Here is a 26,931-nt window from a genome sequence, read left to right on the forward strand (position 1 = left end):
ATTCCATTGAAAGTTTGTGATTAATTATTAAAAGAAATCTAGCAGCATATTAAAACACCCTCTCAGGTATTCATGAGAAATAGCATAATTTAATAAATATGCCACACAAATTAAAATTATTAATAAGAAAAAACGAAAAATTAATTAAAAATTCTAATTCTAAAAACATTATCCAAGTGCAAAATTATAAATATTGCATCAAAATAATATTGCAATTAAAAACATATTGCATTCACAAAAATATAAAATTAAAAGGATCGAGGAAACATGTAGTTAAATAATTGATATTACAATTTCTAGTATAAATAATAAGCTTTGAATTAAAATTAAAATAGAAATTAATTTCAATTAATTAATATAAATGAAAAAATAAAGTTTTGTATTTTAGTTAGTTGGTTGAATTTGTAATTGTAATCGCCTAATCTTTATCAATCAGTTGAGAACTTGTATCATTTCCTTATAAGACTAGCGTGTGTACATTTTTGATTGCCACTGTATGTGAATACGCATCTGTGTGTCTTGTATTTAAAGGACGCATGTACATTATTACATAAATGCTCAGTCTTTGTTCCTTTAAGAGTGTAAATTGTCTTCCATATTATTTATGCTACAGCCTTTGTCAGAAGGCGTGAAGAAACGAGCACCGTTATTCTGTACCACTACAGGAGACGGTTCTTCTATCACCGACAATCGCTTCTCGCGATCTGTAGATGTTGTAGAATTATGGAAGAATACATTTCTCAAAGTGGCAACGTTAACCCGTTCCCACGATACATTGTCATCTGCCAAATCAGCCTTTGATTCATTGTTAGAATTCCTGAAAAAGTAAATGGACATTATACATGTAAAAATATTGTAGTTCTCAAAATCTTCTAATTAACCCAGTGCCTTGCAATATTAAAACGAGAAGATTGTAGATAATCAAGAACATCGAAAAGCAGTGAGTTAAATTTTGAAAAATCTAAATTTTGTCATACTTTGTACTCTTTTGAGTATTTGCGTCTTGTTCTGTTTCTTTAGTACGTTTAGTACGTCTTCCGGAAGTTCGACTATTCACTCCACACGTATTAACAATTCCTTCTTGATCTGCTTCAATGAAACTAACATGATCATCGAATCTGACACGTTCGGAACCTTCGTCTTCTCCACAAACGGTCCAATTACTGGAATCACTGCACTGGCGATCTAACGTCGGCTTGCGCCGAGCACGTTTCGCTAAACCAGGCGCTACTTCTTCGAGGGAACTCAAAGATGTAGCTTGACCTGCTGAATCCATATGACCTCCTGCAACAGAGCTTGTCCCTTGTTCTCCTTCTGTGCTTCTACCACCGCTGATTGAGCTTCCATCCATCTGAACAATCGATATAATTAAAATTCATAACTGAAGTACTGATCGTTTGCAATAATACTTTTAAAGAAGAGCGAGATACTTTAAAATTTAGAACAGAGCCTGCTAGAGCTCTCGTAGAAGCTGCGCCGTCATCCAAAGCAATAGATGCGTTCACAGATTTTTCTGATAAACTGGTTGCCGCAGATGCTGTTTCGCTACATAAACTGAATCGTTGGGTAGACGTCACATCCGCTTGAACCTCCAATCTATTTTTTAAATATAATAGTAACTACTAATGTGTAACTAATAATTGAAAATTGTATAAATACAAAAAGAGTCTCTTACCTCTGACCTCCTGGTAAAACACTAGAAGCTATACTTCCTGCGAGACTGGTACCAGCGACAGCTACGTTACTGGCACTTTCGCGATCGTTTTCACGACCTAATTTTTCTAAATGACTTCCACTACCTAATGAAAGGGAAGCTTCTCCTATCGAAGGATTACCGCCGCGATGACTCGCAACATCTATCGATGCTGCATCTACAATAAAGATTATGTTTTGAATTATCTAATCCTCTAAATTACTCAATCTATACTTGATGTTAAAATTTGAATTATTTAGGCATTTACCTCCACCGTTGCGGACACTCAATGAACCCATAAGCTCGTTTTCGTCATCGAAATCAAATCGCACCCCTGTACCATTTGTTGAGACACCACAACCTCCGCTTCGACAAAGAGAAACGGGGACTACACCATAAACGTAAAATAATAAAATGGGTACACCAATACCTACGGCCAATCCTGCCAATATGGGTGATACTAAAACCTGTAACGATGGTAGATAAATTATGAGTAGTGGCTCTTGTTCGAACTTTTATTGAGACTTACAGAGATTCAAATTTTATAAAGTTTCTACAAATTAAACTTAAAATCTTATGTACTATAGAATTAGTAAATTTATAATATGAGAATTTTATGTAAAAAGAAAAAAAGATAATATGAAGCAATAAAACTCTTTACTCTTGAATTTTGGGGCGGGGGACTTAATAAATAAAAAAAAAACGTATAACTATTAGATCGGAATTAATTATGAATAGATAAGTAATAATATTAAGAAAACGAAAAGATACATTTAAGTACGTAAAGTTACGCGATAAAATTGCCATTAGGTATCGGCTAACAAAAATGTAAAAGCTGCAACTGTATCGAAAACTTCGGACTGCAGTTGATCTAGTATTGTGCGGTTTTAAGCTGCCGGAAGTTTCTGTATGTACGCTGCATAATTAACACAGTAATTAAGGGAATGTTTCAGATGTACTTCACAAGTCCCTTTCAATGTATGCTCGCGAAAATAGGAAAGAACGTAAACCATTAACACGGATCGCTTTTTTAGTATAACATACTGCATTTTTATTTAATACAACTGTAAACAATCATAATGAAAGAAAAACAAAAGCAAATATAGAATTGCCTATTCAAAGGCATTTATTATTTTAATATGTTCTGCATCGTGCTTTGCATACTCTCGGGCAATTAATACACACATCACCTTCAAAAACAAAAAAACAAAAAAAAAAGAAAAGAGAGAAAAGAAAAAGCAATTTCCGATCAACCTATAATCTATGTTCTGTAAAATATAGAAAAAATAGTATGAAATACCATTGAAAGTAAAACATGGTAATAATATAAATGTATCTCGGGACAGTCGTATAAGGTAAGGTGCCATGATGAGGGAAAAGATTACTGACACACGGTGATCTGTTTTCTAGATTTCCATGGAGCATAGAAGAGAACGCGAGATAGCGGAACAGGAGACAGAGAAAGTGCATGGCGAGCAGAAAGTGTGGGAGGTGCGGAAGGAAGGATATTGATCGCCGCGACGGTAGGAGTGCGCGCATGGGAGATCCTCTCTGTCCCACCCTGCGGCCTGCATCCACCTAGGTGGCTGACGATGGAACGTGCATCGTGTCAGTCGGTACTTTAAGAACCATACTACACCACGATCGCAAAACGGTCTGACAAATCGAGTGTTGGGATCGGGAAGTCGGTCGGTGCTCTGCGCCAAGGGTGTGTCGCGCCGTGGACACTACGAGCCTCGATGAACGGGCGCCGAAGTACGCCGGCCCGAACATTCAAGGACCGAACGGCGTAACAGGAAGTAGAAGGGACACGCGACGAATCCATTCATTACTGGTGATTTCACGAAGCCTCCACATACATGACAGACTCGTGCGCTCCGATGTGAACAGTCAAATAGGCACCGTCCTGCATGTGTTACCGTTCACGAGAGTGTACATGTAGTTTATTGGCATTGATTGGGGACAGTAGACACGCGAAACGTTACAACCACGATACACATACATCCCTCATCTGTTTTTTCTTTCCCGTTTTCCTTCCATCGATCCCGCCAACACTGATATCGTCGATTGACTGTCATTAGTGTTAATCGAATAAATAAAAGGAAAGAGAGATTAAGAGACAGAGATAAAATCAGAAGAAAGGAAACCATGGCGAATTGGGACTGGGAAGACACCGACTGGGATTGGGAAGATACGGAAGAATCATCTTGCGGAGAGGAGCAGAAGCAGATTATCTCAGAACCAGAGATTGACAAGGAGTGGCTTGGTGGTATCCTAAGGGAATTTCACAAAGAACCGGTTAGTTCGGTAGAAACTATGATTTACAGTTAACAGTTGCCTGTAGCGATTTTTATACGGCGTCATTTAAGCAGCCTATAAATGCTTTGTTAGCAATGAAAATGCAACACATTTGAAGATGTAGCGTACCAAGTATTCTTGAATTGCTTGCAAATTAACCCGTCATGTACACAGGTCACAATAACCGAATGTAACGTAAGTCCGGGCTGTATGAGTAATGAAAGCGCGCTCAGTGCTATAATTCGTGTTAAAATCAAGTACGTGTTGAACGACACAAATACCACGCAAGACCTGTCACTTATCGTGAAAGAGCTTCCAAAAGATGCGTTCAGTCGTTTCTTTGTTATCGAAGGCCAATTCGATCTTCGGGAAATTAAATTTTACACACAGGTAAGCAATCAATTAATATAATGCTACCATGCTGTTGCTACGTCAATCTTAAATTGTTCTATCCAATAAATAATAACTTGGATTCTATTTATATCAGGTCATGCCTGATCTGAAAGAATTTCAAAAGAAGCAACTAGCATCCCAGGAAAATAAATCGGACGAGGAAATCCTTCTGTCAGTTCCAGTCTGTTATCATGCACATTACACACCAGCTGATGAATCAGACGACAATCCTACAACGCCAGATTCTATTCTCGTACTGCACGATCTTCGCGATTCTGATTTTCGAAATATCAAATTTCGCGAAGGAATGACATACGATCAAACTAAAGTCGCATTAGATGCTATAGCACGCATACACGCGCATTCTCTGGCAATGAAAGTCGTCGAGGGAGAGCCTCTGTCCGAACGTTATCCATTCCTCTTCCAAACAGCAAAGGCAACGGACTCGTATCAACAACTGGTTGAGCGTGGTTTACCACAACTTGCCAAATTTTTGAAAAGCACGCCAGGATTAGAAGCGATACTGGAGGCCCTACTTGTACTACGACCTAGAACTAAGCATATAATATCTGCACTCCTTGCGCCAGAAGGGCCGTTAGCCTTGATCACGCACACAGATTTCTGGTGTAATAATCTACTTTTCAAGGAAGGACCATCTGGCCTTGAATGCTGCATCCTCGACTGGCAAATGGTTACCTATAGTAGACCGACTAACGACATTGCTCTGTTGATAGTAAGTTCATTGCCAACCGAATTACGTCGCAAACATACAGAAACCTTCCTTGATATCTATTGGGAGGCACTAATTGGGACGTGTTCTCGTCTCGGCGTCGACATTCCGAAAGATTTGGGCTACACGAGAGAAGACTTAAATAAGGACTATAGGCGATCGCAACTCCTCGCTCTCTTACTCTGTATTGGATCTGTAGATGTTGCTTTAGGCGATGCAGATACAGAACAACGCTTGATCGACGTTTTAAAAGACCTTCATAGTGAAGGTGTACTTACAGATGAGACTGCGATTGCTAATAGCGAAAACGACCCTTAGTCAGCATTATTACTGCCTATGATAGTGTTGCAGCGAATTAATACTTCTACGCGAAATGTAAATCGAGGAAGCAAAAGTTATAGAACTGATTGTTCAACAGCTCGATTCGTCTGCCATTGACGTTACGATTGCGATTAACGTAATACATCTCAAGCAACAGGGCTTGTGTCGATAATTATGTAATTGCGGAATCGAAATCACGTTAAAGTTCGTTAACGTGGTGGAGATAGAATTGATGTTAGGCTCTTATGTTTAAAAATATTCCGATATTGAATTGTTCTTTCGATATGTACACCTATAATTTAGTAAGGACGTTCAGCAAACAGAATATCAATAAACATTGTATGAAGTTTTAAAATTAAAAGTGACTCGAAATGTAAAAGAATTGCTAATACGTGCCATAACAAATAACTTAAGTCAGGAGTAACATTTTCCTCCACGAGCCTGTTAAATATAACAATCGTTTGATTTGAATTTGTTCTTTTATCAAAATTTCTTCCCGCAATTACTATTACGGCTATACGACCGACATTCTGTTACTGCTAATTCACATACGCAATAATTATATTATTCCATTTCTTTGTACAAACTATATAAATAAAATATACTTTGATGTTGTCATGAATTTGTACAATGATTTTCAAACATAAAAGTAATTCCTAAGCAATATCCATATATGTGTAAATAAGTAAGTAGTTTTATTACGATAAGTTAATAAATTTAATAAATTTTTTAATATCTTACTTTGATAATTTAAAAAAAAATATCTGTAAATTTACATTGATACTACTTTGTAAGACACTCGATACTTTATCTATCATCTGATGATATTATATATATATATATATATACTTTTGAAGAAAATCAATTATGTACAAATATGAAAAATAAGATTTTAACTTACAGATGCAGTTACTCCTCCAACAATAAAAGCATTCCTCTTATGTTTGTTATCTTTCTCATATCTTGTATACAGCTCCTTTCCCACCCATACTGGAATACCTATAACAAAACATACTTATACAAATATAAAGTTACGCAAAATTTTGTCCGAAAGATATATTTATAAATATATCACATTCGGTTTAACATTAAAATATGAAAAACATAATGTACGAACCTATAATCATAGCAGGTACAGCTATTCCAGCAGCAAGACCAATTCCAACTGGAGCTCCCACTAAGGTTCCAAGTTGCCAAAGTATTTTCTTTTTTCTAGACCATGGCTTTTTACCCCAAAAGGTACAACCAGAAGGACTGCAATTAAATGAAAAATTGGAAAAATTAAGAATTATAAAAATAATATTTCATAAAAATAAATATGGAGATAAATAACTCGGATAAACTTTACCTTAAATAATGAAGATCACTGATTTCCTTCATGCATAACCAACAAAATTCGGCACCGCAAACAGCACAAACCATGTGATTGCAACTACCATCATCCATTTTAACAATAAGGACTTGACACCTTGGACAAGGTTTGACGTCATCTTCTGTGGATACAGTTTATGCAAAAACACGTGTTATCTTAGAATTTCAGGATTCTCTAATTCTGAAATCTTTAAATATAAAGAACACATACTATGTTGTGAATCACTTTGACTGAAACTGAGAGATGAACTTCGTTCATAGTATTGAGTACGTTGAGCTCTGGCAGCATCACATGTTTGATTAGGATGCCAACGTGCTTTACAATGGTAACAAAAATAAGAGTCACATCCTGGTCGTTCACAACGTAATTTTGGGCACGAAGCACAACCACTAGCAATAACTGCAAAGCTGCAATCTGGTGCAGGACACCATCTCGCATCAGGTTCTACAGCAAGCACTCGTCGTACCATAAAATCTTCATATTTTTCCAATTGCGTTTGATCATTTAGGATCATTCGAATATCTATAAAAAAATAAATTCAGTAAATAATAGTAATAAATAAGTAGTAAATAATAGTAAGAAGTTTACATCACTTTTATCAGAAAAATGCATTTACCATTTGGATGAATTGGTTCTGAACATTCAGGACATGCTATGTTAACTCTAGATTCAGAAATTTCAACTTTAAGATATTGTTGATAGCAATCGTAACAACTGCGATGATGACAAGACTGAACAACAGGAAAGAACTCCACAGGCAATTCAGCCAAACATAAAGGACATTCCATTAAACCACTTTCACTACTCTGAAATAATATTTATTTTGTAACCTGGATATCATTTAAAATTATCAAACAACTAATATAATCAAGATCTAATAGAAATTCAATTCTAAGAATTTCATTGCAAGTACATATTCTATAAATACCTTTCCGGCAGAAGAAAGTACTGAGCCTTTACTGGAAGCACGTTGTAGATCTATGTTTTGAAATTGAAAATGGCTTGAACCATTACTTACTCTAGCTTCTCCTTTTTCAACATCTGTGATCTTGCCACCAATTGGATCTTTTGCTAGAAAAATAATTCATTCTCAAGAATAATTTATTCTGTATTTTATCTACGATATTTATTTCAGATCAAATATCACTTCATACTTTTTGTATTTCTGTTACTTGAACTAGGTGTTCTCACAATTCGTCGTCCAATAAGTGGGCTTGAATATAATAATCGACGTAAAGAAAATCGCGCTAACATTCTTCGTGGTCTAGGGACTGTACTGCTACAGCTTCCAGAACTGTTATCATTTTCTTTAAACATCTTAAATAGTATTATAGGTCACTACTGTCTCATTCTTTGTGTCACGCGATTAAGGTAACTCAATCTGTAGTAAATAATGGGAAAAGAAGTAAATATAATAGGACTTCATATATATCACCATGATATATATCTTCTATCACATATTATACAATGCTTAATATTGAAAATAAAAATGTATATCGTAATACAAACGTATCAAACATACCGTTTACAAGCGATTATATTTTACGTCATAGGCGCACGTGTAGTATGTATTACATGTTATTATATCGATCGTATTTAAATACACATAAGGTTCTTACGTTTCTAATGTTTTCGAATTAATTATCATAAAAATTATTTTGGGCAAAATTTTTGTATATTAGTGTCAATCATTTATAATTCATATAAATTTATTAATACGTAACGTTCTCAATAAATTCTCTTTACGTTCAATTTTGTATGTACATTTTCTTTACTACTTTCACTAAAAAAGGAATTATACAGTCTATCAAAGCGGTTGTCATCAATTACGATTTCTCCATGTTCATGAAGAGCATAAATAATCAGCATTTCGAAATCTTTTATGTATGTACCATGAAATATTTTAGCATGTAAGGTTCGATTACTCGACCTGTACAGTTTAACCTTAACTTAATAAATCATATACCATACCGTTATACGATTATAATTATCCTTTATCGAACGTCCGAATCCAAATGTATAAATTATGTGAATTATGTCCAATTCACATAGCATTTTAAGAAACGATATATGATTCGACATGTAACACACCATACAAATCTCTCTAATAGTATTATAAATCGATTATATGTATATTCCACAGATTGCATTAACATGTTAACACATAAGATATAGAAAATTACTTAATACAAGTTTTATACTATATTTTAACTCGATTTATCTAACAAATTTGTAAATTTATGAAAAGATAACCTTTTCCCGAGTATAAATACAGTTATAAATAATGTTAATGTAAATTTAGTACGAAATGCAAAATAATCGCCATTTGTAATAGCTTAAATGTGTATATATATATATAAAATGTGTATATATATATATATATATACACATTTATATATATACAATGCACGAATATGTTATATATGTGTATATATATGTGAATGTATATGTATATGTATATACATACTATAAAATATATATAATGTGTATGATAATTAAACTCTATTTTTTCTCAAACAAAAACATTATAGTCATTTTAAATAGAATAAAATACCTTATTCTTTAAATTAAATAAAAAATGAATACAAAAAAACACATTTGAACTGTATATCGAGAAATCTTATACATAGATGACTAGCATTAATACAGGTGTGAAAAGTCTGTGAGCAAAAACCAACTAAAGTCATTCTAAATAACGTATAAACGTACCTGGTTCCTGTTAAAAAATACTTTCAAATCTACACCACGTTTAGTAACTAATAATAGATTCACAATTAGAATTACACACTATTGGTAAGTTTCACCTATTTTGTTGGTTAAGAATGTTCACTTGACACAACAGCTGACGGCTTCTGACTAAAGACTTACCTTACATATAATTTAGATGAGGGATACAATGAGCGAAATATAGAAATGAACATACAGCGCCTCTGCCTGAAAACATTTGATATAACACCGCTCAAATAAAAAATCTTAAGTTTAATCAGATTAAATTAATATTATTTGTATATTTTGTAATTATTACTATATACTTTTTGTGAATTCTATATGAATAAAAAGTAATTAGAAAATAATTAAATATTTCATTCTTTAACATTAATACTATGTATGCACAAATATGAATATTTTCTTATTTCACGCAAAATATTTATAAAAGCACAGTTTATACACCTCAATACTAGATTGTGAAACTGTTATTTAACAATTATTTAAAATTCTTTATTATATGCTATTTGTTTAGTAATTAATAATATTGATGAGTTAATTTATCTGAATATTAATTTTCAAGCTATTATAAATAGTAACATTAATTTCATATCTTTTAACATATGATTATATATTTCAGTCAGAAGTATATGTTAGCTATTTACTGATATAAAGATAGAAAATTAATATATAAACAGTAGCTGCTATATTATTTGATTTTCTGAATCAGTAATGGAATTTATGCTTATTTGTATTACGTGTATTTTGACTTTTATTAGTTCCTTATTCCTAACACTTTAATCAATTAAAGATTATGTTCAATAATTAATATAGTTTAGAAATATATTTTATGAATTTGTTTAAGTTTAAAATTCATTTTGTTTAAAATTATATGTATATTCATGAATTTAAATACAACAGTTCATAACAACATAAAAATTTATTTTGTTTGTACTTGTAAATATTATAATATTTACTTGCAATTTGCAATAAGTTTATTTATTAGTAGGCATATATGGTTTTGAGATCACACAAAAATTTTTTCAACTAATGCAACTTAAATCTTGTATCATATGTTAAATTTCTGTATGATGAAGAAATATATTTTTGTTTCTTTTACAGAAGCAAATCATACTTATGATAAATTATTATATGATAATAATACCATATATTTCTCTAAGAGCTATTACAAAAGATAATATCCTGATTTTTATCTTTTTCCATAAAAATTGATAATTTGAAATTAGACGATTTCCTCAACATTAGATATATACAAATTTTAAAAATATATAAATCAGTTCTAGTATAGTTTTATTCGTTTTTATCCAAAACTTTCATGTAATTAAGTAACGCTAAAAGTTGCAAATCTTGTATAAATTAAGCGATTGTTACTTAGTGCTTTAAATTAATGTAGAAATTATTTCTCTTATGTATTTTTAATATTTCTTAATATTTTTTGTCATTATAAATAGAACTAGTAATTAGATGTTAACATTTTCAGACTATAAATATTTTAAAAGCTTCATAACAAAGATTAAGCGTAATAGTCATTATTTTTAATAATGGATATGTTATGGAAGTTAAGGATAGGGATGAAGATTGTAGTTTAAAACGACTGTTAAGATTAAAAAACGATTATCAATGTTTCGAAAAAATTGTGGTTCATCGTACTAATGACCGCTCTATGTACAGAAATGTTTTATTCTTAAATTATGCACAAATTGCAATCAATACAAATGTATCTGAAACAAGCAAGTTGGGGGATGTCTCAGTTTTTTTGGCTGCCATAAGAATATTCAGATAAAATGGCAGCTGTTTTGTTAGGTGTCAATGTGTTGCATCAACCGCCATGCGTTTTTGCAAAATCCTTAAGACATGTCCGATTAGTTGTTGTCATATCCGGAAGAAGAGGCAGCTGTTTTAAATTGACAGATAATCAATTTAAAACAGTTAGCCATATCTATTTTATAGCTTAGTATAGTAAAGCTAATGTATTTGTTCAGACATTCACATTTCGACTAAGTAGTATTATAGTAATAAAGGTATGCGCTAAGTCTGCACTTCAGCTAGATATCATAAAACATGTATCATTCCTTCTCTGGCACATCATACATTGGTATTACTAAGTATACGTTTACTTTCTTTTTAAATCATGCGAAACAATGCAGAAACGAACGTCATATCAAATTCTAATATTTGATATAGATGCTTAGACTGTAATAAAAAAAAAAAAGACTAAATTACATGAAAAGTGAACCCGGAAATAAAAACCGACTTCCTGCGTACACTCATTTGTGTTTTTCCACAATCAAATAAGTCATTTTAGCATTCATGGTATTATTAATCAACACTCAGTATTGAAACATAAAAACCTAGTGTTGTTAAATAACTCTACTAATAATCGTAAACCAAAAAAAACTCAATCTTGTTAAGTAAATAGAAGGAACATCATTGGGAACACCTTTTAACCAAGACTTCATGCAGCTGCCACCTACCATTGTTATAACTAACAATGGAATCCATCTTTTTCTTGCACCACATCACGTTTCGTCCTAGTTTTGTCGCAAAATATTTTATACCCGGTATGTTCAATTATTGTGTTTTTTCATTTAGATATGAACACAAAATAACACAAAACACGTACCTTTGCTCATAACATACATTAAAATATGTTAACACTTTTTTTTATTATTTTCTAACAATCATTGCAATGTTGAAAGAAATAATAAAGAAGAGGAACAAAAAGAAAATCTATTAAAATGGATTATATCCTGCATCTTTGTACGTATTGTGTTATTTTTTCATAAATATAGCGACATATCTAGGCGAAAATTATTCAAATTGATAATTGACATACGAGCCACGAATATCCAGCCTATTATTAGATCATTTCTCAAGTGATTAAGAAGTACTTTATAGTACATCCGAATTACTGTCACACAAGTTGGGAGCTTGGTATAAAAATGAGGCACAGTTTCACAATCAGGGGATTCCTTTTTACCAGATGCTTCTACTATCTCCCAATGAATGTATCCATATATCAAACATGATAGCATAATCACTATCATTAAACTAAACCATGCATGGATATTAATATGTGTCCTTAAATGTGTTTAAGGAGAATGACGATTTCTTAAACAATTGTCATATTCTTATCGGTAGCAAACAGTCTTAACAACGAGCGTAGACTAATCATGTCGCGATCCATAATCGTGTAGTCCTTGCGTAGGTATGCGTCATGTTATGTGCTGGGTGTTAATAGCTCTCATCAGGTGTAGTGTTATATGTAAGTAGCAGTTGTCGATCATAATGGTTATTTAGCCACTGGTACCATTAACCAGAGCTTCCTTAGGCTTATTGCTCTGTTGCATACGAGGATGGCGAGACCGTAATTCTCTTTGGCCTTTAGGCCCTTGGGAACTGTTATTAGAAGCAGAAACGTCATTTGCTGGTGTTCCTTCTTTACTAGTTACAGATGCTTGGTCTCCTGGGCCGGCATTGCTGCCTAAACAAATATGTAGATTAACTCTGAGTGTTACTGTGTAAATATCGATATTCATTCTAAAACATTTATTTAATATTGTACTTAACTCTTATACTATATCTAAACCGATCGTCCTAAAGGAATATTATATCAAATTAAATTTTTCAATTTCACGTGATTACCTTTTTGATTATTTGTTGGTGTAGAACTACGTTGTCGAGAACGTCGAAGCCGTCTTCGCCTCATGCCTTTAGGTCCTCCCTCCACACTTGATACAGACTCTATGCATACGCAAACCATTGTGACCATCTTTTTATAAAGTAATATAAAAGAATTACTGAAATTCAAATTTTTATAGAATTGATTACGTAGAAAGCTATATCGCATTAGTAAGCGTGCATTAGTAATCATCGTTGATATTGTTAGTGTTAGATGGTCACAAGTGTTTGTTTCACAATCCATGCCACTCTCAAAGAACTTTACCAATCTTTAGGACGAAACGGCTGTTCTGTTATACAATATTATCGGAAAAGTATTGTTACCTCTATCAATGCTTGAAACGTCTTGACTATCGAGGACAGTATCTTCATCATCGGTTGTTCGACGGCGTTCATCTCTACGATCTCTACGTTGAGTTGGAGGACGACCTTGTCTACCACCCATGTACCCTGAATTGCCTGTACCTCCTTGATGACCACCTCTTGGAGGTAGATCCCTTACTCGGTCTTCACTACCATCTAACGTATCTCGACGTAATCCTGTAAATTAAATCATATTTATAACAAAAATCAAGTTAAACCTTGAACATAAAATGATGAACACAAACATCTTAATGATTTTGTAAAACAAATGAAATGATGAAAGATTAGTATCCTTACTTGTAGTTGATGATGATCAATGTAGCATTTAACACATTAGCAATGATGCTTCCCATTATAATAACTAAGGGTATTAATTGGGAGTGAAGAGGCATCTTTGGAATCAAGCTCACTAATTTTTTAATTTCTTCTTCTACCGTTAAATATACTTATATTTGCATAAATTTGTACAAATTTTTACCAAAACTAACATATTAGCGTGTAGTATTAAATCACAGAAGATAGTTTTATTAGATTACATTAATGTAATTAAAAGTATTTGTAAAATTCATGTGATTGTTACTACCTAATATTTCCTAAGTTAAAAATCAGATTCACATGGAGTATTTTACAAGGTAAATTTTATTATAAAACGTATATAAGTACATTTTTTAATAAGAATAATAACATAATTGCTTCTTAATTTCTTATTTATCAATTTGCAAACGACCTAATATAGCTAAGATAACACTTAATTTTGTTAACGTTTAAAAAGCAATTAAAGTTAATTACATTTAATGTATTATTTAGTTAAATGAAAGGTTCAAAAGTTGTTATATAGGTACATGTTATATATAAATTTGAGGCGAAATACTTGTTAATCCGTAAAAAGTAATTACTCTTAAGATATAATATTTGATTAGACAATTCGCACACAAAACGATATTATGTACTTTATTTATTATGTCAAATAACCAATAAATCAAATGAATCATACACCGCGAGTTACTTAGCTACTACATGCATTTCCATTAAACACAAACATGCAAATGCATATGGTTGTAGTTATTTTCTATTATGTTATAATTCCATGTTCTATGTAATGACATGTTTACAAATGCGAATTGTTGATATATCTATAGATATTAACTGAGGCAATATAAAGTAATTATGACAAAAACAATGAATTACGAATAACGATATACAATGAAAAACTAAATAGCTGAAACGGTTTTATAACAAGTATAGTTTTAAATCTATATAATTAAACAATGAAAGATACTAACAACTGTAAATAATTATTAATAGAGGCCAAATTTAATTTGAACATCATGAAATCATGAATAAAGTAATATATTAAGAACAAAATTATACTCTTTGTATATGTTTTGATGTTTTCTATGTTTATATTGATACATTTACAAATTTTTGAGATTTTTAATTTGTTAAATGTTGTAAAGAAACTTGTAAATATATTATTTAATGGGTATTTGCAAGAATAAAGTACAGTAAAAACTCGTTTATCCGAATCCCTAAGCAATTATTTTATTTATTGGGCTCAACAGATAAAATGAAAATAATTCCTTAGAAAATATTTATAAATCCAGAAAAAATTGTCTTTTTAAGCAACATTTTTTAATGTACAGTTATATATGCAATTTATTTTATCTATCAGTTTCTAGATGTAAAGAAATATTTAAATACATACAATTTTTCAACAGGTTATAGAAAATAAATAGTTTATTATGTAGTAAAGATGGAATAAATTACGTATGATAAGCTACGTGTATGTTACACAAAAAATATATTTGCATTGAATTGAGTGTTGAATAAGTTAAACAGATGATATCGGGGATGAATATCGGATAATTCGAATTTTCATTTATTCAGATCAAATAATCATCCCACCAAATCCGAATAAATGAGTTTCTACTATAAACCTTGTATAGTAATAATCCTAGTACTGATTTTAACTTCAACAATTTATCAAATGTTACTTTGTGACAACGCGCCCTCTGTCTTTAAAATCTCTGGGTTCTCTACTGTCTCTCGTGTTGGGTCCACCGCTTCTGCCATTACGTTTTTGTGTGTTCTCTACATTGTTGATATAGTCAGTAATAGTATTACCGGCATTGTGTCTGGTGGGAGCCCTACCCCTGCCACCACGTCCACGAGATTGACCACCACGACCTCCACGACCTCCACCACCTTCTTCTGGGCCTGTACTCATTCCTCGTCTTGTTGGAGGAAAGTTGGGCATTGGTCCTGTAGTTGATCCATGCATGTTTCTTAATTGTTGATCTATTTCTAATTTTTCTTGACGCAACTGTTCTACTTCCTTTAAAGCAAATAACACAAAATTACAAAAATATGTGAATAAACAATAATATCTACAATATATTATATACATATTTTACATCATTATACCTTCAAATGTGCCAAATGATATTCCAACAACATTTTGGCATTAGCAATACTTTCAACAGTGCCAACAAAAACAAAGGGCACCTGACCTTCTTCCCTTGGAATCGTTGGTTGAGGTTCGTTGTCTCCTTCTATTTTAACTCGTACCTAAAATTTATAATATTTAGAATTACATAATAAGTATTCTAAAAATTACATTAATGCTAATACAGTACTTACCACACCACTTTTGTCGACAATTTCTTGTATTATACGACCATTTTTTCCAATCACCTTCCCAACCAAAACACGTGGTACTTGTATAGATTCTTCACTATATTCAAGCAAAGAACGAGCTTTTTTAACAGCTTCATGTGTCTGCAATTAGGTAAGCATATACCATTTTACGTTTTTGTACAGAACCTTCACAATTTATAATTCTTGAGTAATTTAATTCATTAAATGAAACATAACGTAATAAAAAGGAATGATGAAAGAAAAGTAAAAACTTATTTCAATTTTTACCTCTCCATAGATTTTAAATGTGCATGAATTTTCTTCTAACTCTATATTTGTAATTCCATCAACCTTCCTTGCCTGTTGAATATTTGCCCCATGTGCACCAATCGCTAAGCCCATCAAGTCTTCCCGGACATTAAATTCATCTGTGTATCTAAAAAAACAAAATTTTGTTTTATATATTTAGCTCTAAACATGTATAATAAGCACCTTCTTCTACTGAAACATTGCAGAATCCATAATATATATATATATGTATAATATGTTAATATACATATGTTAAATTACTATAGAACAATTCAAAATAATATTTTTTGTTTAATGATATTTTAAATTAATGAATATCGATTAAATACTGCTATGAAGTTTCTGATCGATATCAACCGCGGATAATAATAATGTAGCATATAAATAATTAGTTATGTATATGAATATTATTAATATATCCTAATAATATTGTATAATCAAATTTTGATGTTTAATAATGCAAAATTTAGATTTTCATTAGTAACATGCAGTCTTACATTATTACGCGCACATGTTATTACATTACAATACAGTGATAATGAACATAATATATTTTAATGAAATTTAAATTCCTGTCAGTGGCTTGCATTCTGGCAGATAAAAGTAGTAATACAAAAATGTATTATGAGGTAGCATCAAATGCATATAATATATATTACAAATTATAATAAAGTGATACTCAAGCAAAGATTTCAAAATTATTGTTAGATATACTAACACCAGAGTAATTTGATTTTTGGACATTTTCTACAAATTACGTAAAGGTGAAATCGGAATTTATGACTTTTTAACATGCAATACATGTTTAAAAATTTGTTTATGACACATAATATGTGTGCATACATACACTCATACAAAATACTTATATATATTTTGATGTAATAATAAATAAATATGTATGTATATAAAATGGTTTATATTAAACAGTAATATAATATGAATATCAATTTGAAACAATAAAATCATAGTGAAGTCATTGTAAAAGACATGCATACATATCTTTCTTATGAAAATAACGGAATTGTATTTTAAAATATATTACAAATTTAATTTGACATATAAATTTTTGAAAACTTTAAATAAATAATCTTAATAACAAAACTTTTATTCTTCTGTTCAATTCAATTTCCTAAATCATATCAATAAAAACAAGTATAATGTGTCAAGTTTTGAATAGTACTTGAAAACAATATAATACGATAACAAAGCAAAGATAATTTTTTAATCGAAAACAGACAATATAATTGTTTTGATTTAAAGAAAGTTTATCTTAATATAATTAGAAAAATATTTGCTATTAAATCTCTTACTTTATATAAGTAAACTGTTTCGTAACTATGATATAACATGAAGGATTATAAAACTAATATAAGTTGTGTAGATGTTTGATAAATGAAGATGGAATGCATAAGTGATATCACATAAATAAAACTAAAAATATTATAATAGCCTACATGATAACTATTCATGTATAAAAGTTTCACATTGATTATGAAATATTGTTCTACTTAAAAATCCTTATTGAAATTTTATAAATTCTTTAGATTTGGAAATATATTAGATAGAGCCACCATTTATTCAGTTCTTTGTGCAAAACACTTAATATATCAGTGTTTCTCAAACATTGGCAGGCTAGAATATAATTTCTGATATGAGATAAATTAATAAACTTAAAACTCTATCCAAACACATAAATATATATATATATATGTATATAAAGAAAAAAAGAAAGAAAAAAGAAAAAAGAAAAAGAAAACAGATCACAGCTACACGTTTATGTTCGTTTACTATTTTATCAACCACGCAAAATTTTGCTACAGAACACATAATAAGTAGAAAAAATAAACAATAAATTTTGTATGTCAGTGTACTTAAAGCATTTGAGTTTAAGTGAATGATCTACACAACGCCGAAGCATGCACATTTATAGTGTAGTTTCATTTTTCATTTGAAAAATGCAGCTGTGTGATTTATCATACAGTAAGCTAAACTTAAATCTAAACCACGCTGCTGTGATCTCACCTTGAATTTGTTTTCACTCCTGCCTCAAAGTCTGAGACACGCTGATATATAAAGTTTGAAGATCTAAATTTGCTGAAATGAGAAAGAAACTCTTGGTGTAACTTATTGGAAATTCATATATAAGATGGCCCTATCCTATGTCCCTGCCATTCTGTCTGTTTGCGCCTTACTAATAAATTTGAGAAGTTTTATATGAATTTGCTTTCCAGAATATTTATGTGAAATAATTATTCACAGTATTCTTATACTAATACTGAGACATAAATAATATTAAAGCATTGTACTATTTTTTATATGTATGTTAGTACACTTACAATTTGAAAATAAAATATAACATTGCATATTCATTTTATGCGTCTTTTCTTTTATATGTTAGACATTCATAGACATACCTGTGTAAAAAAGAATTAGTATCCAGTGTTAGCATTAAACGATTTCTCCCCAATTTCTACTAACTTCCTAAGATTCATTAAATATTATTATTCAATCAATGAAAAATTATACAAACCCGTTATCTGAATGTATGGAGGTATGTGTATCTCAATCTAAAAATATAATTTTATTAAGAATAATTATAACGTTCGAAAGTATGAAATGATAACTTTAAAAAGAATTTAAAGTTATCCTAATTACATGTATTAATAGCTGAAACATATAATGACATTGTTTGCTGCAGGAACACGCAAAGCATCTAAAACTACAAAGATATTTGTGACTCTTTATATGATTATTAATGTACAAGTATTTTGCTGAATGAATTTTGTTTCAAATTAATTCATTATGACGTACGCTATATGACGGGAAAAATAATTAAAAATTTTTATGACATTTCGAATAAGTGTGTACATGTATATATGTTTGCAAATACATGCATATCTAATGTGTACTTTATAGTACATAAATTTAATTATCAGAAATGATCTTGATTTTATTTAATCATAATTAATGGATAAAATCATTTATTGCAAATTAGATTCTGAAAGTTGCTATTCGATGTCCCTTCAAACCATTAATTCCTAAACTCTTTTACATAATTGAAAAAATTACGCTTTTATTGTCTTATAAACACAATGATTAGAAAATTAAAACTGTAAAAAATGTATTATTATGTAGATTAAATTAAATTAATCTGATCATGTTACATGTAAACTAATGGTTGTAATCAGCAAACAATGAAAAACATAGCATTAATCTATTTGTAATAAGTAATATTATGAGATAAACAAAAGAATTTGTCAGCACAAAGTGACATTCACTAAAGACAGATGAAAAAACACATTGTGTGCAAATTTATTACTATATGCACATCGTGCTCTTGTGACTGGCAAAAGTATGTAAAATAAGATAACTAACACACAAAGATTTATATGAACTTTGAAAACGTTGCATGTAAAATTTATTAAATATTTTATACACAATCACACTTGTAATATGTGAAAACTAGAGGAAATGTATAATAAATATTTGTAATGTGACTACATAACATTCATGAAAATTATATGATGTTGAAGCAAACATATTAATTAATGATTGGAAATCTTGTGAATTTTTCTGCCAGTAAATGCAAACCACAGACAGGATGGTAACCAGGACAGTGTATGGATAAGGGCAGGTATTTAAATGTCACAAGATTTTTTTTAATTGCAACACCAACTCTAATCTTTTTACTTACCCCCCAATTGTTTGAAGCTTCGTTGACTCAAGTTGACGTGCTGCTTCTTCTGTTCTTTTTAAAAGCAATACCTGCAATATACAAGTAAAATATTGTGTAAGATATAAAGATATGTGATATCAAAATATGTTTTTATGAAATTTGTACATTTTATATTATCACCAAGTTGTTTAAGACCAAATCCAATTTTGTAACTCACCTTTTGCGATAAGTTTCTAAAGTGCATTTCTTGGAGCATGCTACTGTGACGATGTAAATTTTCATGACGGGAGATGGCCAGCAATACTCCCCGTTCAGGCACGTATCGGCACACTGCCGCCCCTATCGCTTTTTGAAATTCCTTATGTGCATTTTCCATTTTGGCACTATGTACATTAAATAAGATGTTTAAAATATAATGTACATGCGATCAATATATGTTAATCTTCTACAAAAGAAGATAGTCTTTAAACATGCTACGTACAATTCTCTTAGATCTTCAGGTACTTCTATTTCGATCTTGTGAAATGTATTTTTATCAATGGGGGGATTAGGATTTTTTGCTCTCAGTCGTTCACTAGCTACAATTTCAGTATAAGCACATTCCCATCCCGAATATTCAACTACTTGAAAACCTCCTTTACTCATCTGAAACAAAATTAAGTGTATAAAATCTTGTAAGTGAAATTACTTAAAAATTTTTTCATTGAAATTATATCTTAAAAGAATTTTTTACTAACCTTAATAATGGCCTTCCACCATCCACAGGCTTCATGCTCATTGGACCTAGAAAATACCTCAATCTCCATGTTTTCAGAAAATTCAGGTTTCTGAACATCTGTTGGAGGTAGACGTACTTGAGCAAATGGAAATTTCGATTCTGGTTGCCAGCTAGAATATGAAATATATTTCATTAAATATTATTCATTAATTATCCATAAACAATATCACACAATATCAAAATTTTAACAAAAACGATATACACTTATAAATAATTTCTGATAGAAGCTTTTTTATTCATATAAATATATATTATACATATACATCTATACGTTAAAATTATAATTCCATAGAATAACATTATTGTTGTCATTATTGTTTGTTTAATAGATGTCATGAATGTATTATGTTTTCCTTTACATATAGTATCAAATTTAGAATAAAATAAAATATAATTCTTTGATATATTTACACATTATTAATTTTAATATATTTAAAACTCAAAATAAAATTATTTGTTTTTACACATAAGAAAGAAACAAAGAAAAAATATACAGCTTGTATATATATATAATAACTATATATGTATAAATAGATATAACCCTTTGCATTAAATTTTATGTATATTTCACAATATTTATGAATATTTAATATACTTTTTATCATTAACATACAAGAAAAGTGATATATGAAAAAGCCTAAAAAATAGTGGCAGCAAATAACATCCATAAAAAATATACAATTTTTGAGAACTGTTGACACAGATATTAGAAATATTAGGCCTACTATTGCTGATAAAAATAGTATAATTCCTTTGCTCAGAAGACTACACTGTTATTAGCAGAATATTAGAGTGAACCTTCAGATATATTAGCACCTAAACTATCCCTAAGAAATGGAAAACATACTTACTCATTTTCGAATGTAACCAGAACCTCGTCCTCAAAGACATCTGTGACAAAGGCCTGAAAAAATAAGATATAAAACGTAGAAATTTATTCGTTGAAGAATCACAGGTATAACGAGTGGCGTAAGACATTCAAATACAATATAACACGATGCTTTCGGGGTACAATAAAGAGCAATGTTTTTATAATTCCAGTATGAAGGATATGCGTTTTCATGAATCGGTAGGACATTGAGATGAAACGCAACATCAAATGCTGACGAAAATCACGCCCTGTCAAACGAGACATGGCGTCGGAGGAAGCCGCGTTACCTCGCGAACATTTGAGGGCCGCGCTTTCGCGAAGTACGAGCGTCTCTTTTGTGAGATTAGAACCGCGCCACGGGCCGTAAGTTGGTCTATCCACGGCCTCGATCTTCCGCCCTGTTTTTTGTATACTTTTCACAGAACGAACCTTATAATATGCTCCGTTTTCGCCGCATACTTCGACTGTGAGATCCTCCATCTTGCTTTTGTGTGACGGCTCGCCTCCTTTGCAGCAGGCATGCTAGCGAGCGGGCAGCTGCACGAGTTCGAGGTTGCAAATTTGTTGTTCACCAATCGTACAACTCTTTTCCATGATGCAGCCACTTTATTGGACGGTCTCGTGCAGTGTTACCACTTTCGCATCGCTAATTCACGTTTGAAAGAACTAGGATAATTGAAATACGCACCAGCGCATTCAACGCAAAACCTGTGCACTTGTGTAACCGCTATTAGAAGTCGAATCATGACTTCGTGCCGCCTGCGATCCTGTGGCCGCTTCTACCTGGCCCTAGTGTTCGCGATTTTGCGAAACGCGTGACGTGCCTTGACAGTACCGATGCGGACAAGAGTATTATTACCGATTATTCAGTGCAGACGACAATGTCTGGAAGCAGCGATTCTGAAGAATTTTTCGATGCAGAGGATGATACTTTTCATCACAATGCACGGTAATTTTATCACTTCTTGCTTATTAAATGATTCTATTCTAAATTCTATATATTTAATTTTTTATACACCCTGTACATACAATAAAAATTGTTCTTGCATAAATTCCATTACTATCTGAATACTGCTTGAAAATAACGTATAATAAAATTTAACTTGCAATTTTTATTCTCTTTCGATTTATCGTATTCAATTTCTTCTCTTTCGATTTTTGCTTCAAGTTCTTATAGATAGAGAAGATTCTTTCGAGTCGCTTTTGTGTATCTAATTTTTATCGTCCTATAGTGTTCTTAAGTAATTATCTTTGGTTAGGTCTGATTTTCAGCACTTATATCAGTCGTTCATATGATCATATGCGGCGATTTCAGGATTAGCATTTGTAAATTTTCTAGAAGTTAAAAGATTGTTATTATAATTTTAGAAATTTTTCAAAATTTTTCTATTATACTATTGTTGATCTATTTAATAAATCAATCACTCACTCTGACATAATTACATTTTTTGCTTACTTTTATAGGTAAATATTTACATATTTTATTTGTTTTGGATGTTAATTTGTTTTTGTTAAAGTAATGTGACATATTTTTTGCGTTTCATGTTATAAGGATTATTTCTTAAAATCAAATATTTCACTTCCATAGAAAAAGCAAACAACGTGATTCTATCAGCATTGAAATACAAAGTAAGGATGGATCAGAATCCAGTAAAAAAATGGATGATGATGTTTTTGTGAAACCTGCTCAACCTAAACCAATTGTAGAACCAAAGGAACATGTAACAATAGAATGTATAGTCAATAAAGATAAAAATGTAAGTATTTGTCAACATTGAATTATTATATGCTTAGCATTGTGTTAATTTTTAATAAAAGTTGTTTATTTTAACAGGAAGAAGATGGGAAGGATTCAAGTACAGATAAGAGTGTAGGCAGAAGAAGATTTCGTGAACTTAGACAACGTATGCAAACAGAGGATGATGATATTCCAATTAACAGTTCTCCTCCAGATAGTCAAACGTCGTCTATCGAGGGTGTTTATCCCACTCCTTCGAAAACAACTCATCCATTCAGGATTATAGAACATGATACTCTTAGTTTACAAAGCATGACATCTTTAGGACGAGTGGGTCGAATTTTAGCTGGAGTCGGGGACGGTGCATCTATTACACTTGCACCAAATGTAACCCAGTGTCCCACTTCTGCCACCCTTACCCGTGAAAGCCAGATGTCCTCCATTGCTAGTATTCCAAGCAAAGACGAGGACACAGCATCTGGTAAGGTGTCCCAGTCCTCCAGCATCCTTACGTTATCAGGGGATATCCTTCAGGAATCCTCTGTTAACAGTAGGTCCAATTATAATTCTCACTTGCAAAATGACAAGACTGTTATGCTTCAAGAACCGGATGTCATCGCTAGTACAAAGAATAATGGAAAGTCAAACGAAGACATTACAATGGCTGGGATACCTGTTGCACCACCAAGACGTAAAAAAAAGTCAAAAGCTCAAACACCTTCTGATCTTGCAGTACGATATTTATTAACATAACATTCTAGCATAAAAGATACTTTCTGCAATAGCATAAAAGATTGTTACTAGAAAGTGGTTTTGAATAAGACAAATAAATATAGGTTTATAATTTTAGCCTTCCACGACAGAATTGGCATTATCTGCTTCGCCGTTACCAAGTCCAGCAAGCACTATTGAATCTATTACCAGAGAATTTGAACATTCTCTCGATATTCGATCTGCAACGAAAGGACAATATGTTGTTAAACCACAAGTCTGTAGTACTATATACTTGTAAAATATGGCTTCATATTTACATAAAGTATAAATTGTTTATTATTGTCATTATTTGTATAGGATGAAGATAGATCAAAAGCCGAAGGTCCATCGACCGAAGAGTTGGAAAGGTTGGAAAAAATGAAAGCTGAATTAATGAGTTTGAGATCAAGTGACAAATCTAGCAGTAGTCCACTGGGATCCATGTCCAATAATAGTATTGGCCGTTATTCATTAGGTCCTCATAAACTATCGGGCTTAAGTCCTCAAGGTTCGAAAGAAAGACGAAAATCGGCAGGTGATCAAGATATGGTACAACAGCTAAATATGTTTGTAAGAACAAGAACAGATTCTGGAAAACGACTAACCGATATGGTATGTTATGGATGGAAAATCTAAAAATGTTGTTACTCTTATTTATATTTCCGCAATAATGTATTAATTATTTTTAGGAAATTTTGGAGCAAGTAACTGTTCTAAACTTAGATACTGGAGAAAGAGTACCATTAAGTATAGCAGAAGATAAATTGCCGCAATGTATTAATCCTTTGTCACTTCATATTATGAGACTTACTTCAGAATATATAAGTAATTCTAGTCTAGAAAAGGAAAAAGAAAGTGACGAGGAAAGTGTTGATAGTAAAATGTCTAGTATACCACCAGATGAAGATGTATCTGTTGGTAGAGTTCGGAAAAGAACGCAGAAGATAAAACGATTTTTAGGATCTACCGTGAAGAAAACAATGGATAAAGCAAAATCTATCGCACAAGAGGTATCGCATGCAAGACATAAAGAAGATGTTATGGATATAGTAGATGAAGTATATCCTGGTGAACAGCAATACATAAAACTGAAAGCTTCTAATAGTCACAAAGGACCATATGAATTTAGTTGTTTACAGCATGTTCAAGATTTGAGTGGCGAGCATGTGGGCCCTGTTTGGTGTATGAAATTTTCAGTTTGCGGACGATTACTCGCTACTGCAGGTCAAGATCGAGTTTTAAGAATTTGGGTTTTACGGGATGCTTTTACGTATTTTCAAGATATGCGAACTAAATACAATGCTGAAAAAGTTAGTCCAACTCCTTCCCAAGAATCTTTGGTTTCGCAGCAGTCTATGGAAGATCCTAATGTCGTGGCTAGTGCCTTTAGTGAAATAGAAGGGACGAAAAGTCCCTTTATGCCAAAGCCATTTTGCACTTATACTGGACATACTTCGGATTTGCTCGACGTTTCATGGTCTAAAAATTATTTTATCTTATCATCGTCAATGGATAAAACTGTGCGACTTTGGCATATATCACGAAAGGAATGCTTATGTTGTTTCCAGCACATCGATTTTGTTACAGCAATAGTATTCCATCCTCGTGATGATCGTTATTTTCTCTCAGGATCTTTAGACGGAAAACTTCGATTATGGAATATTCCAGATAAAAAGGTAGCTGTGTGGAATGAAGTCGATGGTCAAACTAAATTGATTACCGCAGCAAACTTTTGTCAAAATGGGAAATTCGCAGTGGTTGGTTCTTACGATGGCCGATGTATATTTTACAACACCGATCAGCTGAAGTATCACACGCAAATACACGTTCGATCAACGAGAGGTAAAAATTCAACGGGAAGGAAGATTAGTGGTATCGAACCAATGCCGGGAGAAGATAAAATTTTAGTTACTTCAAACGATAGCCGAATACGCTTGTACGACTTGCGAGATTTGAATTTATCATGCAAATACAAAGGTTATGTTAACGTCAGTAGTCAAATTAAAGCAAGCTTTAGTCCTGATGGACAATATATAGTTAGTGGTTCGGAAAATCAATGCATTTATATTTGGAAAACTCATCATGATTATTCGAAATTTTCAAGCGTACGTAGAGATCGAAATGACTTCTGGGAAGGTATAAAAGCACATAACGCTGTGGTGACATGCGCAGTATTTGCACCAAATCCAGATAGTATTATTAAACAAATCGAAGAAAGAGAGCACTGGGAAGGTAAAGAAGATGCAAAAAATCTGGGTAGTTCCACCGTAGATGTTCCTCCCGTCGATCCTGTGGTCGAGCAGCGTACTAAAGGCTGTGGCGGTCACGTTCTTGTGAGTGCGGATTTCAATGGCTATATAAAGGTTTTTCTAAATAAGACAAAACCTAAGCACAGTTCCCTACCAGCATCTGCTCTCGCGTAACACAGTACTAGTTTTATTTGTGCACTATTGTTAATACAAAAAAAAAAAAAATTAATAAGAAAACACCAATATTATATAGAACTATTTGTTTTACCTCAGTGGATTATGTAGGACTCACTGTATGCTGTTTTTAAAGTAAATACGATTGTATTAAATACTTTCAGAAAC

At 31.8% G+C, this 26,931-nt stretch overlaps 4 protein-coding genes across 9 annotated transcripts; 2 read left to right on the top strand and 2 right to left on the bottom strand.

Annotated features, from left to right (window-relative positions):
- Window positions 1-358: 358 nt before the first annotated feature.
- On the bottom strand, window positions 359-9,668 carry LOC100750027 (E3 ubiquitin-protein ligase RNF19A-like). The gene is made up of 13 exons (XM_003486931.4): window positions 9,517-9,668; window positions 7,962-8,188; window positions 7,736-7,878; window positions 7,424-7,613; window positions 7,018-7,329; window positions 6,784-6,928; window positions 6,553-6,689; window positions 6,337-6,434; window positions 1,962-2,160; window positions 1,676-1,871; window positions 1,431-1,596; window positions 978-1,351; window positions 359-817 (listed from the first exon to the last, which is right to left on the bottom strand). The coding sequence occupies exons 2-13, from the start codon at window positions 8,122-8,124 to the stop codon at window positions 574-576; spliced, it is 2,367 nt and encodes a 788-aa protein (XP_003486979.1). The 5' UTR covers window positions 8,125-8,188; window positions 9,517-9,668; the 3' UTR covers window positions 359-573.
- On the top strand, window positions 3,315-6,057 carry LOC100746132. The gene is made up of 3 exons (XM_003486982.4): window positions 3,315-3,991; window positions 4,166-4,381; window positions 4,479-6,057. Exons 1-3 carry the CDS (start codon window positions 3,842-3,844, stop codon window positions 5,430-5,432), a joined length of 1,320 nt encoding a protein of 439 aa, XP_003487030.1. The 5' UTR covers window positions 3,315-3,841; the 3' UTR covers window positions 5,433-6,057.
- A 1,463-nt stretch (window positions 9,669-11,131) lies between the features above and the next one.
- LOC100746253 (synaptic functional regulator FMR1) lies at window positions 11,132-22,427 on the bottom strand. 5 transcript variants are annotated; one of them, XM_012381757.3, is made up of 14 exons: window positions 22,279-22,384; window positions 21,830-21,882; window positions 20,938-21,088; window positions 20,682-20,845; window positions 20,418-20,583; window positions 20,219-20,289; window positions 18,547-18,618; window positions 16,504-16,651; window positions 16,219-16,356; window positions 16,003-16,146; window positions 15,703-15,913; window positions 13,540-13,755; window positions 13,180-13,278; window positions 11,132-13,018 (listed from the first exon to the last, which is right to left on the bottom strand). In XM_012381757.3, exons 1-14 carry the CDS (start codon window positions 22,327-22,329, stop codon window positions 12,831-12,833), a joined length of 1,872 nt encoding a protein of 623 aa, XP_012237180.1. In that variant the 5' UTR covers window positions 22,330-22,384; the 3' UTR covers window positions 11,132-12,830. The 5 variants fall into 5 exon arrangements, with proteins under 5 accessions (XP_012237180.1, XP_003487031.1, XP_012237184.1 ...); XM_003486983.4 differs by lacking the exon at window positions 18,547-18,618 and having other exon boundaries at window positions 22,279-22,427; XM_012381761.3 differs by lacking the exon at window positions 13,180-13,278 and having other exon boundaries at window positions 11,132-13,014; window positions 22,279-22,427.
- A 118-nt stretch (window positions 22,428-22,545) lies between these two features.
- On the top strand, window positions 22,546-26,839 carry LOC100748242 (WD repeat-containing protein 44). 2 transcript variants are annotated; one of them, XM_003486831.4, is made up of 7 exons: window positions 22,546-22,798; window positions 23,438-23,606; window positions 23,684-24,068; window positions 24,192-24,319; window positions 24,438-24,575; window positions 24,659-24,952; window positions 25,030-26,839. In XM_003486831.4, exons 1-7 carry the CDS (start codon window positions 22,731-22,733, stop codon window positions 26,761-26,763), a joined length of 2,916 nt encoding a protein of 971 aa, XP_003486879.1. In that variant the 5' UTR covers window positions 22,546-22,730; the 3' UTR covers window positions 26,764-26,839. The 2 variants fall into 2 exon arrangements, with proteins under 2 accessions (XP_003486879.1, XP_012237179.1); XM_012381756.3 differs by having other exon boundaries at window positions 23,684-24,319.
- Window positions 26,840-26,931: the final 92 nt, after the last annotated feature.

Source organism: Bombus impatiens, unplaced genomic scaffold (genome assembly GCF_000188095.3).
Source record: "Bombus impatiens unplaced genomic scaffold, BIMP_2.2 scf_0135, whole genome shotgun sequence".
In the NCBI taxonomy this organism is placed as follows: Eukaryota; Metazoa; Arthropoda; class Insecta; order Hymenoptera; family Apidae; genus Bombus; species Bombus impatiens.